Source organism: Sinohyriopsis cumingii, chromosome 11 (genome assembly GCF_028554795.1).
Source record: "Sinohyriopsis cumingii isolate HCF-2022 chromosome 11, ASM2855479v2, whole genome shotgun sequence".
Classification (NCBI taxonomy): domain Eukaryota; kingdom Metazoa; phylum Mollusca; class Bivalvia; order Unionida; family Unionidae; genus Sinohyriopsis; species Sinohyriopsis cumingii.
This window is the reverse complement of record NC_142971.1, coordinates 95165533-95179974: the sequence shown is the minus strand read 5'-3', so window position 1 is coordinate 95179974 and position 14442 is coordinate 95165533. Positions and strand designations below refer to the sequence as shown.

The 14442-nt window shown below is 33.6% G+C and overlaps 1 protein-coding gene across 1 annotated transcript in view; it reads left to right on the top strand.

The window, feature by feature from the left end:
* LOC149789043 (uncharacterized) overlaps positions 1–14442 on the top strand; it is a 55535-nt gene that overhangs the window by 17252 nt on the left and 23841 nt on the right. The window contains exons 3-6 of the mRNA XM_089975217.1: positions 700–784; positions 1529–1588; positions 6053–6108; positions 11631–11732. Coding sequence (XP_089831343.1) covers positions 700–784; positions 1529–1588; positions 6053–6108; positions 11631–11732 — 303 coding nt within the window. The remainder of the gene's footprint in view (positions 1–699; positions 785–1528; positions 1589–6052; positions 6109–11630; positions 11733–14442) is intronic.

Here is a 14442-nt window from a genome sequence, read left to right as displayed (position 1 = left end):
ACATTGAATGAACCAATGGGACATACATTGAATGAACCAATGGGCTACACACTGAATGAACCAATAGGCCATATATTGAATGAACCAACAGACCATACATTGAATAAACCAATAGGCCATACATTGAATGAACCAATAGGCCATACATTGAATGAACCAACAGGCCATACATTGAATCAACCAATAGGCCATATATTGAATCAACCAATGGGCTACACACTAAATGAACCAACAGCCTGTACACTGAATCAACCAATAGGCCATACATTGAATGAACCAACAGGCCATACATTAAATGAACCAACAGACCATACATTGAATAAACCAATAGGCCATACACTGAATGAACCAATAGGCCATACATTGGATGAACCAATGGGCTACACACTGAATGAGCCAATAGGCTGTACACTGAGTGATCCAATAGGCCATACATTGAATGAAACAATGGGCCACACACTGAATGAACCAATAGGCCATACATTGAATGAACCAATGGGCTACACACTGAATTAACCAATAGGCTGTACACTGAACAAACCAATATACTGAACACTGAAGAAATAAAATGGTTGATGTACACTTACTAAGTAAACTACTGAAATCTCCAAGTCCTCAGCCAGAAAGCTTTTTGTACAAATTATACAAATTTTTGCATGCCATATGGTATTATCTGTTGTTTTGTCTTTGACACTTCAGCACTGATGTTTTCCTGTACTGCTCTGAAGTGACAAAAGTGCTACTGGAGGCAAATAGAAAGTACATGCATCTCAAACAGTTCATTGTAAGTACATGAATAGATGTCATTTATAATGGAAACTTATTCAATAAATCTAGAATTAAGGCTCAAAACTCCAGATTCTTATTTAGATATGATGTTTATTGTTATCCATGTTGTTAAAACTTAGCATGAAATGGAGTCAAGAGAATCTAGAACATTTTATGATTATGAGTTTATGATTCTATGCTTAGTTAAGAAAGTTAGAAATTATTTTAAACTTTGATTTTCAATTTCTTGCTGGACACATAATTCACAACATATTCATTCCAAGAACAATGACCAGAAACCTGTTGTTGTCACATCTGTCTGGTGGAAGTCAGATTCATCAAGCAGAGAGAAAATGTCAACATGGATGATGTTGGTATCTTGTGACTACCATGTTCACATGCAAATTTTAACTTATCATTAGCCATTGCATTCTGATCACACACCCCATGTCATAATATCTAAAATGGGATTGGTTTGCATTAAAAGAAACTTGGACCAATGAAGATTCATCAAGATTAGTCAATTAGTCAGTCAGCTTGACCTTCTGGCTACAAAGAAATTTATGTTCAATTATAGGCCTAATTCCAGAAATAAATTTCATGTTAATTTTAAGATTCACACTTGTTATCAATATTAATCAGCCTTCATTTGTCATAAAACAACTTCAGGAGTGTACTGTAGTATAAATTTACTTGTTATTGTATTGCCTGCATATTGCTGATTACATAATAATCTATAATGTTTTATGTTTCATTGCAGAGAACAAAGCCAATTGATGAACCATCTACATTGATCATACCTAATCCAGCCACTAGCCAGGTACTCTTCAACTCACCTCTATGAAGTATACATTAGCTATTGTACTAACCCTGATGTCAGCATCTTTACAAAAAGGACATATGCATGTGTACATCCTCATTGAATGTCATCCATTCATAGTTCCTAGGCAACATTCTTTACTTTGGAGGGTGGGTGTCTATGCCAAAGAAGCTAAGTTGGTACAAACAAGTACATTTATTGTATAATCTGGTTTATGTTTTTGCATTTAGTTTTTTTGTGGGTTTTTTTGCACTGTATAAATACCATTATGCCTGGAGTTAGAAACCTGGTGAAAAGATGCATCTTGAACAGTACTGCACCTGTATAGGTTAGGGTAACCTATATTTCCTGTTGTTTTTTTTTACTTTACATTTATTTCTCCCCATTAGCTTCTCGTGGGTTGGTGGTTCTTTCCGGGGTTTTCCTGGGTTCTTCCTCCACCATTAATACTGGCCGCCATGTATAGCCTATCATGTGCTGAAAAATGGCGTTAAACCCTACAACAACAACAACATTTATTTCTCAAGTTCTGTTCATGATAGAATGATCAAACTATATGATTGTATATATCTCTTTTAGAACCACACCCATGCCATGAAGGAAAGTTACCTTAACCTACATTTCACAATTATAGATTCTTTGCACCACGTATATATACTATTATGCTTTCATTCATAAAACTTGGTGAGGGAATGCATATTGATGTATTCAGTACTCTCATCTCAAAAGTTAGTCACAATGACGGCTGACCAACATTTCATGCTTCACAGACTTTGGTGAAATGTTATGTTTGATGTTGTTTTTTTCATGCTAGGATCATCAAACTAGATGATTGTATGCATTTCTGTTAGTACTACACCCATATTACAAAAATAATGTCATGGTGATCAATATTTCACAATTTACTGCCTTAGGACAAGTGTTCGTGATTAGCTCATGACCCAACAGGATTTTAGCACTTGTAATATATGGTGTTATATCTAGATTCATGAAAGTTTGTGAGACGAATCTTGAAGAGTAATACTCTCATCACAGAAGTAGATCAATGTGATCTGTGTTTGATGCATCAGACGATTGGCACCAACTCTCTCAGTTGGCCATGTCTGAGGTTGCATTACAAAGACACTTTGGACTTGTATAGATGATACCTCCACAAATACATCCTCTGGCATGACGATCACTCTGGATGTGAACACAGAGGACTGGGGTGAGCAGGTTTCTTACCTTAAACTGACATATGAGTGTGGCCCTCTGAGGATCATTATTATTTAATGTCCACATCATCAAAATCGATTCCATTATTTGGAAGCCTGTCATTGGTGGCTGGTGAACCTGCACAGAAATAGAGTTCACATTCTGCCCAATGACTTCACTGTAGTGACTGATCTTAAACAGGAAAGCTGAACAGGTACCTGGACCTTTGTATTATTGTTTGGGACTTTCTATAGTGGTGGACCTTTGTATTATTGTTTGGGACTTTCTATAGTGGTGGACCTTTGTATTATTGTTTGGAAATTTTTTAAAGTGGTGGACCTTTGTATTATTGTTTGGAAATTTTTTAAAGTGGTGTCCTCAACATTTTGGCAGAGGCTGGCTAAATGTATTGGCAGACTCATTTTTCAGCAATCAGGAACTTGTACAGATGGAATGGCCTTTTCATCTCTCGGTCTTATATGATAACATTTTAGTAGGACTGTACATTATATAATGTGATGTGTTACCCTCAGCAGGTTAACAGTGCATTGTACATATGCATGGATTTAGGTGAGCCTACATACAGCATGCTTTTCATTTGAGGCCTCACCTGTGGCTATTCAAGGAATTTATTGATGCATGAACTATCTACTGCTGGTTGTCACTCCAAGGTTATTCTAAGCCTTATGATTTTCACCCAGTAAAATATGACTTCGTGGGATAGAAAATGATAATAGCTTTTCAAGCAAATTTAAAGAAAAGTGATTGAAAAAAGATGGATACAAACATAACATTAATTTATTTATTATTAACTAGTTACTTTTCCTTTGAAAGACAGGAATGTCCTATTTTATTTATGTTAAGCCCTGTAACATTAGGTAGGTCAGTTTGAGAGTTCACAATGTGTCAGCACAATACAGGCCATACAGTGCAAATTAAAAGTTCAAATTTTAAATGTTAAAATGATTAATGGTTCAAACATAAAGATAAAAAATGGCAAACCAAATCTTTTATTTGAACACGGCAAAGATCACTTTTTTATAATTCATATTCTGCATGATATTGTTTGCAGTGGCCGATGGAAACTCATAAAAGTGGAGGTGAGCTTTGTAATCATGGAAAATGTACTCTGGTTTATATAGTATTAACAAGAATGCAACTTTTGCCAATGTAGAAAATAAAGTAAATATGTATTGCAAAAATATTTTCACATTGAAGTTTATATGTATTGTGTTTGGTTGTTTTTGCTTGTATGCATGTTGCCAAAAGTGTATTTTGCTAAAACTGTTTTTGATGTTGAAATATCACATTTGGTTTTTGCAGTATTTATTACTGTTTATTCAGTGCATAATAAATATATTTAGGATATGGCATAGTGCACTTATATGAATCCCTCTCCATTTGACAGCATGCTTGCTAACAATCTGCATGGATTATTTTGTCACATGACCTTACCAATACACAGAAAGCAGTTGCATAGCAACCCCCACAGCTGCTGGGGTGGGTGGAGGGGGCAGGCTTAGTGGAAACCCAAAATTCATTGTCACAAAACAACTTTTATTAGAACAAACCTAAGTATTAAGGGAGAGTGGGTGTTTCTGTTTTGATAATGAGCGACATCATTGCATGCTAATAAGGTCACCTTGCATCTGATTGGTTGAGCCTATTGCCGCTCTGAAAGCCATATATCCTGACTGAATATAATACAAATTCAAAATGGGCTTCTATCATCAGAATTTGTGATGGACTCAATAAAGAATAAGGTCCATCCATATTAATGAGGTTGTTTATGATTAGCTGACCTTGTTTTGACTCTGGAGGCCTGATTTTTTTATGATTTTAACAAAACTCGGAATGTAAATTTGTGTCATCAAGGTCTCAGACAAGTTTGATAATGGTCAAGATCCATGCATACTAATGGGGTGGTGTTACATCCGATTGGCTGAGGTTGTTACCACTCTGGAAACTATTTTTTGTATTTGATTTTGATCAAGCTTGGAATATATACTTACATCATCTATAGCTTGGACAAGTTCTATGATGGGCAAGATACACTTATATTGATGGGGCAATCAAGTATCTATTTGACTGAGCTTGTTGCAACTCTGGAAACCATATTTCTAATCCAGTTTTGATCTGGTAAGGATGAGTTCAAGAAGCAATATGTTTGATCAGGTGTTGATAAGATTGGAATTTGTGCTTGTATCATCAAAATCGTGGACAATTTTGGTATTGGGATCCTCAAATATTAAGGATTGGTTGAACTTCTTACCACTTGAAAGACTTTTGTTGTTGACCCAATTTTAATCAAACTTGGTAAATAGGCGCATTGTCAAGATGTTGGATGACTTTTATTATCAGCAAGACTTACTTATGATGCCTTGTTGGTCCTAAATAAAAATGGTGCCAAGTTGACAGCCAGTATATACACCACAGCAGCTAGTTTGAAAATCTTGCTGTCAAAGAAGAATATCCAAGATGGTTTCAGCATGCAGCAGTTAAAAGGAAAAACAGATCTTATCTTGAATTCCTGGAAATTATTTTCAGTCAGTAGGCCATCAGTCACTTCAAGGGACTTGTGTTCTTAAAACCCTCCAGCCTCATCCTACCTCCCTCAGATTTAATAAGTACGTCACTAAAACAGTATTTACAGTACACAAATAGAAAATTTAATCAAATAACATGGGTAGTTGTGGCAATCCTAAATGTCAAATAACATGGGTAGTTGGGGCAATCCTAAATGTCGTGAGTAGTGAGAGTATGATAACTTACCTTAAAACAGGGGTGTGTTCTGTTAAGTAACCATGTAAATTGGTGGTGTTAGGAATTTGATTTGAACTGTATTTTCTTTGTTGCCTAATAAATGTTATTAAGTACTTTATAATTATAGTTGTTTACATTATATTGCTGACATGCTATTGTTTAATGATAATAGTTCATTATATAAAATGCAACTTGTCATCTTGCTCTTTCTTTTTTTTGACTCTTTATTATTTATAAAAAAAAGCATTCCTGTCTATGTTGTTAGCTTGTATTTGTTTTATTTACCTTATGATTTTTTTAATTACAATTTGAAAAGAAAATATCAGTGAAAATTTTCCTTGTGAAATTATAAATATCATTTTGATATTGTGATTCTCAACAAGAAAAGTCAACATGCCTCCATCTCTCCCCCCCCCCCCCCCCCGCGCTCTAAGAAATTTCTTATTTATGTTTAATGTGTATAAGAGAAATCAAACCCATTCAATATATTTTCCATTATTATTACAGAATGATGAAGTTCTGCTGACATTGTTACCAGCATACCACTGTCCTGGGTCTGTCATGTAAGTACCCTTCAAGAGGCGAAAGCATTTTACGACTGTGACAAATTGTACACTGATATTTTAAACTGTAAAAAATGTTACACTGGTATTTTAAACAATGCTCATTACAAGTTGATTTGTTAACCCTTATGTAGATACTTGTAAAAAATATAGTCATACATCGGTAGTATAATGTGCAGGTACAGAATCTATAGTCATACATTGAAGGTACAGAATCTGTAGTCCTACATCAGTAGCATAATGTGCAGGTAAAAAATCTATAGTCGTACATCAGTAGTATAATGTGCAGGTAAAAAATCTATAGTCGTACATCAGTAGTATAATGTGAAGGTAAAAAATCTATAGTCATACATCAGTAGTATAATGTGCAGGTAAAAAATTTATAGTCATACATCAGTAGTATAATGTGCAGGTAAAAAAATCTATATTCATACATCAGTAGTATAATGTGCAGGTAAGAGATCTATAGTCATACATCAGTAGTATAATGTGCAGGTAAAAAATCTATAGTCATACATCAGTAGTATAATGTGCAGGTAAAAGATCTATAGTCATACATCAGTAGTATAATGTGCAGGTAAAAAATCTATAGTCGTACATCAGTAGTATAATGTGAAGGTAAAAAATCTATAGTCATACATCAGTAGTATAATGTGCAGGTAAAAAATCTATAGTCATACATCAGTAGCATAATGTGCAGGTAAAAAAATCTATATTCATATGTCAGTAGTATAATGTGCAAGTAAAAAATCTATAGTAATACATCAGTAGTATAATGTGCAGGTAAAAAATCTATAGTCATACATCAGTAGTATAATGTGCAGGTAAAAGATCTATAGTCATACATCAGTAGTATAATGTGCAGGTAAAAAATCTATAGTACTACATCAGTAGTATAATGTGCAGGTAAAAGATCTATAGTCATACATCAGTAGTATAATGTGCAGGTAAATATCTATGGTCGTACATCAGTAGTGTAATATGCAGGTACAGAATGTAGACGTACATCAGTAGTATAATGTGCAGGTAAAAAATCTATAGTTGTACATCAGTAGTATAATGTACAGGTAAAAAATCTATAGTCATACATCAGTAGTATAATGTGCAGGTAAAAAATCTATAGTTGTACATCAGTAGTATAATGTGCAGGTAAAAAATCTATAGTCATACATCAGTAGTATAATGTGCAGGTAAAAAATCTATAGTCATACATCAGTAGTATAATGTGCAGATACAGAATGTAGACGTACATCAGTAGTATAATGTGCAGGTAAAAAATCTGTAGTCATACATCAGTAGTATAATGTGCAGGTAAAAAATCTATAGTCATACATCAGTAGTATAATGTGCAGGTAGAAGATCTATAGTCGTACATCAGTAGTATAATGTGAAGGTAAAAAATCTATGGTCATACATCTGTAGTATAATGTGCTGGTAAAAGATCTATAGTCATACATCAGTAGTATAATGTGCAGGTAAAAAATCTATAGTCGTACATCAGTAGTATAATGTGCTGGTAAAAGATCTATAGTCATACATCTGTAGTATAATGTGCTGGTACAGAATCTATAGTTCTACATCTGTAGTATAATGTGAAGGTAAAAAATCTATAGTCGTACATCTGTAGTATAATGTGCAGGTACAGAATGTAGACGTACATCAGTACCATAATGTGCAGGTAAAGAATATATAGTCGTACAGCAGTAGTATAATGTGCTGGTACAGAATCTATAGTCATACATCAGTAGTATAATGTGCTGGTAAAAAAATCTATATTCGTACATCTGTAGTATAATGTGCAGGTACAGAATGTAGACGTACATCAGTACCATAATGTGCAGGTAAAGAATATGTAGTCGTACAGCAGTAGTATAATGTGCTGGTACAGAATCTATAGTCATACATCAGTAGTATAATGTGCTGGTACAGAATCTAGTCGTACATCAGTAGTATAATGTGTTGGTACAGAATCTAGAGTCGTACATCAGTAGTATAATGTGCTGGTACAGATCAAAGAGAGAAATATTCATTATTCAAGAACTTGTAAAAGTTGAATTAATCATTGATTCATGCATGAAAAGGTAATATATTTTGGTGTAATTCCATTTATTTTGCATGTATCATACATCAGTAATATTATAAAAATACTCTTTAAATCTTTGGTTATACATGTATCTTGGTGAAGGAAAACGTCAAATAAAGGCTGATTTTGTCTCCCAAAATTAGCAATAAGTGTTTATAAGAGTGTTTATTGTATTAATGACATATCCACTATATATCAGCTTCAACATAAGTACAGTTACTTTTGTTCATAAATAGGACTGTGTTCAGTTAAAATCTCAAAATTTGGCCAGATATCCTCCTCTTTGAAGTCCTCAAAAACTAACACTGCATTTGATAACATGTTAATTTTTTAACAGAAGACACATTTTGTAACCATTTAACACATATGCAGATTTTTTGCATGTTTTTGCTTGCCCTTATCACTAATGAGCAGAAAAATTAAGGCAAAATGCAGAACTTTTACATCTGCCATTTTATGATTTTTAAACAAGATTGATATTCAAATGTCTATTGCTATTTGTTTGGGTGATGGTATTTTTTTATTTTTGTGTTTCTGGTTGCATTTTGAGTAATTCTTTAATGTAAATCAGAATATTTGGATGAGAACATTTAAATATAATGGCGCTTTGAGGAAAAAGGTTCACAGCAGTAAAAAAACAATAGAAGCATCCAATTATGCTGTTTTTGACTGGTTTTTAAAAATGGAATGATAGTAAGAAATATAATCCCCATGTATTTTTTCATTACCTGATGATATTACGTTTTATTGATTATTTATATTGTGTTCTTATGTTTTCAAATATATTGGCACTCAGGCAGACATGATCATAATATATTGTGAATCACACACATTCATTAAAGTTACGAAATCAGAACTGAATCCAGTAAACAAAAGCATTCATTAGTATCATTCTTCATTTGTTTCATTTTCATGAATTATTATTTTAATACCTAGCTTTAAATTAACGTCCACGGGCAGGATTTAAAATAGACCTACTCAATAGGCAACCAGTACATTACAACACAAACTATTGATCGCTGCAATTTCAAATCAAAATTTATTAAAGAAAGGTAATTTTGCCCAGTTTGTTTACTTTTACTGCAAAAATGTGTCTAAAATCCATTGTTATGTTTTTTTAATCAAAAAGACCAAAAAAACAGAAGAAAATGAAAGCGTTGGATATTTTACCCTTAGGAATCTCACCAGGTGACTCTGGTTTCTATATTTAAAAAAATCCATAGAGACAGACTGTAAAGGTAAAATGGGTTCATTTTTATTACTAATGTATCAGACAGCATCTGTTTAAGCCCTGTCATAAACTATTTTTCTCTATTATTTTTCTTTTTGCTTTTCTTTTAACTATAAATAGGTTTATATTTACTTTGCCTTCTGTAATTCATACATATTCTGATCATGTACAATATGTTTATTTCTGTCTTGCTTTCCATTTGTTACATGTTTCTGATGAATGACTCAAACTGTTATCTGTTCTAAGGTTTGAATTGTGAGTTTCAAAATAACTCTAGAAGTATTTTTTCTTTATAATACTGTAAGTTCAACTGGTTTCTTAAACATTAATGCTGTCAAAAAATACATGGGGTGGGATTTTAACAGCACTTAATAGACATTGTTAGCTATATCATTCAGAGGAAGTTGAAGATCAATGCCCATGACGTGCCAAGAAAGCTGGCCTGGGTTGTGGCTGTTCAAGGTATCGAACTCATGACCCTTAAGTTATGTCTCTGATGAGGGAGAGAGAAGCTGTTTGAATGACCATAGCTAGAATAATATGGCAGTGATTGTCCATTTCGAGCAGTGTTAAGTTGCTGCATTTTGAATGTCTTATTTTTTTCTTTCTTGATTTGTACATTTGTGTTGCATATGTCTGCACTTGTGAGTGTGCACATATGCAAACTGAAATCTTGTCATTACCGATATACATTGTCAACCATAGTTTCTGCATTATTTCAAATTGTACTATAAATTAATAGACCAATATCCCGGACTAAAATTGGGTATACATTTTATTTATGATTGAGTATGCTGCTGCTTTAAAAACAAAAAAGACCAGATGCTCAACAGCTTGATGTCGTGTCTGAGGGTATGAGTCCATGTATACATGAGTGGATCATCAGAGAATTCAATCAACGCATTTTGTACATTTTATCAGTTCTGAAGGCTGTTAATTTCCTTGTTTCATCATGAAATTGAACATTAAACAATTGGTGTAATTTTATTCAAGGCTTGGTTTTATATTTAATTTTCAAGAGTGGAGGTGATGTTGGCTTTTTTTCTTCAAGGCTGTTTATTTTTCTTTTACCCCTAGAATTTATTCAACTAATACAATATATATAATAGATTCTTTTTACTTCTGTACATCAGGGCAAGAATATTTTTTTCAAAGTATTTGAGAACCAATTTTTTTTAATGACATCTAATTGGTTAAGTGACAGTAATAACATTGATGAAAACTGGTGGGATGAGAGGTGGGTGGGGTACACTCTGGAACAGTTACATTTATAATAATCCGTCTTTTGTTTTATTTTTATTTTTCTTCCTATCAGTCTGAAGGCCATTATCATACAAAATAAAGAACAAGTGCTGGTCCACTCATTGTCTTCACAATAAATATTTCAAAATTGATATCCTCAATCAGTAATAAAAACCGTACTCCACAGAAAACCCAAGTGTGTCATGCGCTGTGTGCCTTACAGCTAATGTACTGTCTTACACACATAAAAATTATTGAAAAGTATCTAATTTTGTGATCATTGATCAATATAACAAATAATTTAATTGAATTGTTAATAAAATAAAGTGTAATTTAACATTTGGTTCTGATTCTTAATTTTACACTATAACAACATGACTGTTTCTATTACATGGCATGGCTTTTGGGTGTTTATTTATGGTAAAGAAATGCACAGATTGTTATTCTATGGCAATCAAGTCAAGATTTTGATACAATTAGTCATTGTTAAACATAGACATAAGCATAACTTTAAAAAAAATGAAAATAGGTGTCAGAGGTAATCAGCTGTGCTTAACTTAAATATACACATCATTTAGATGATATTTCAAAGCAAAATTACATATTTATACTTCCTATCATTAATTCCTAGGCATACTGTGTGCAAATGAAGAATTCTAGTTTTATCTCTTCTACACAGTTAGGTTCATATAGGCATGTTAGTCACACTATCTGTAATCCACGAAAATAGGTAACATGATATAGGATAAAGCCATTGGCTTTTTAAAAATTGATTTTCTTTACTAAAAGTTATCCTGGATAAATTTAATAAAAAATTTAACATATATTTTCGGAAGATGGAGGGACCTTTTTTATCTGTATGTGCTTCATAAGAATCTGAAAATCAGCCCTTATCTAGAACCTTGACCTTTGTATATGAACTTGATGTATATCAAAATATAGATTTTGATCTGGTTTTTGTTTCAGGTTCTTACTGGAAGGCAGAGAGGGAACTGTTCTGTACACCGGAGATTTCAGATGGGAAAACATTGACCTTGATAAGATGACATCTCTAAGATCAGGGAACAGGTAAAAACAGTTTGAAATATATCTGATCTTTCATATTGTTGTGTGGTTTTTGTTTTGTTTTTTAAAATACAGGATAACTAATCCATACAAAAATTGTTCATGTGAATCATTTGTTATCTTTCCATCGGTTTGAAGAAACTGCCTAATGTCTGTCAAGCTACAGTAGTCTGTTATATAATCATTTGTAGCTATCCCATGGACAGTTTCTTAAAATAACCTATATCGTCCCGAGGATTGGCATGGGGTATATTGTGAAAACTGTGATATTATTTCAACCACATCACATTATTCTAAGTTATTCTGGGTTATTGTAAATAGTGTTTTCTGTTCTAGTTGGGTTCACATATATCCTCTTCTGTTCTAGTTGGGTTCAAATATATCCTCTTCTGTTCTAGTTGGGTTCGCATATATCCTCTCCGTTCTAGTTGGGTTCACATATATCCTCTTTTGTTCTAGTTGGGTTTACATATATCATCTTCTGTTCTAGTTGGGTTCACATATATCCTCTTCTGTTCTAGTTGGGTTCACATATATCCTCTTTTGTTCTAGTTGGGTTCACATATATCCTCTTTTGTTCTAGTTGGGTTCACATATATCCTTTTCTGTTACTGAGAATGATCAGCTGGTGATTTAGTGAAGGTAAATTTACTTTAAAGTGGCTTTTTGATAGTTTGTAAAAAATGTTCTTTACCTGCATTTTCTAATCATGAGAAATGGAAATGTTGATCTACATCTCATAATAGATATTGCAAACCATGTTTAGCTCAGCAGGTCATGTACTAAAAGAGCTTTTGGATGTCCTGTTGTCCATCATCCATCATTTAGCACAAGTTTAGTTATTACATACTACTTCTCCTAAACTAATTTGAGGATTGCCATGAAACTTAATGCAAACATTGTTCCTAAAGTTTTGTTGGTGCTAAATGAAAATGGAACTGCTCAGATATCCAATATGGCCACTGAAGTGGCCATGTTGAAAACCCTTGATGTTGCTTATGATGTCTAGTTGGACATTAATGAAAATGGTGCCCATCTTGAAAATCTTATCACTATTCCTCCTAAACAGAAAGCCATATTAACATGAGGTTTTCACTAATAGACTTGTGATGTCTCCCTGGTCTTAAATGAAAACTATGTCAATCTGACATCTAGTATGGTCTGCCTTCAGTATGGTCTGCCTTCATAAAAATCTTATTATTGTTACTTCTCCTGAATAGTTGGCCATATAAAAATTGAGTTTTCACCAAAGGACTTTTTGATATATCTAGTTGGAAGTTGGAAAAACTCTATCAATCCTGCATCAATAATGGCTGCCAGTATGCAATTTTGAAAATCTTATTGTTATCACTGTTTCTTGTGAATTGATGGTCATTTTATGATGGGGAGTTTCATCAAAAGACTTCTAATGATGTCTTTGTGGTGCAAAATTAAAATGTTGCTTATCTTATGTCAAATACGGCCCTTGAGCGTCCAATTTGAAATCTTGTTATGGTTCAGAAATATCATAAAGGTTTAATAAGGTTCAATTTTATCTTGGATTCCTGGAATTTCTTATTGGCAGTGTAGTACCAGTCCCTTCCAGGACTCTTGTTTTAGCTCACTTGACCAAGTATATGGTATATTTGTGCCTCCATTTTTTTGTTGTCAGATTTCCACTGTGTCCATCAACATTTGCATGTTACAACTGTAAAAGCCATATTTCTTTTCTGATTGTTACTAGTTATACTGGGACAGCTTGTTTTTCATCATCATCTGTCTGTCCAGTGTCCATCTGACTGAATTTCATCATCATCTGACTGAATTTCATCATCATCTGTCTGTCCATTGTCCATCTGACTGAATTTCATCATCATCTGTCTGTCCATTGTCCATCTGACTGAATTTCATCATCATCTGTCTGTCCAGTGTCCATCTGACTGAATTTCATCATCATCCGTCTGTCCAGTGTCCATCTGACTGAATTTCATCATCATCTGTCTGTCCAGTGTCCATCTGACTGAATTTCATCATCATCTGTCTGTCCAGTGTCCATCTGACTGAATTTCATCATCATCTGTCTGTCCAGTGTCCATCTGACTGAATTTCATCATCATCTGTCTGTCCAGTGTCCATCTGACTGAAAGTTTATTACCATTTCTCCTAAAGTACTTCCTAAACATCACTTTAAACTGCCGCTCTGCAGACATCGTAGCAATATGACTGAATTTGTTTTAAAGCTACATTAAAAATCCAAATCACACACTGACACCTAAAGTACTTGGATTGCTTCAGTGAAAATTGTGCCCCTAGGACATCCAGTATGGTTGGCACAGTGGTCATCTTCAAAATCTTGTGGCCTTACTTCTGCTGATTAGATGGTAAGATTAATATGGGTTTTTCAGAAAAGACTTCTTGTGATGTCTATTTGGTATAAGCGAAAAATGGTTCCTGTATGACATCCAGTCATGGCAGCATTTTAAAAATCTGTCATTCCTTCAGAACAGAAAATCATATAAGGTTTTCACAAGAAAACTTCTTATGATGTCTAGTTGGTCCTACATAAAAATGATGCTGACCTGACACCAGCATGGCCACCATGGCAGCCATCTTGAAAATCTTATCTCAACTCCTAAATGGAAAGTTGTATCAACATTGGGGTTTCACCAGAAAAATTGAATTGGTACTTTGGATTATGAAAAACAAAATACTTTATGTTTACATTTGTTCGGAT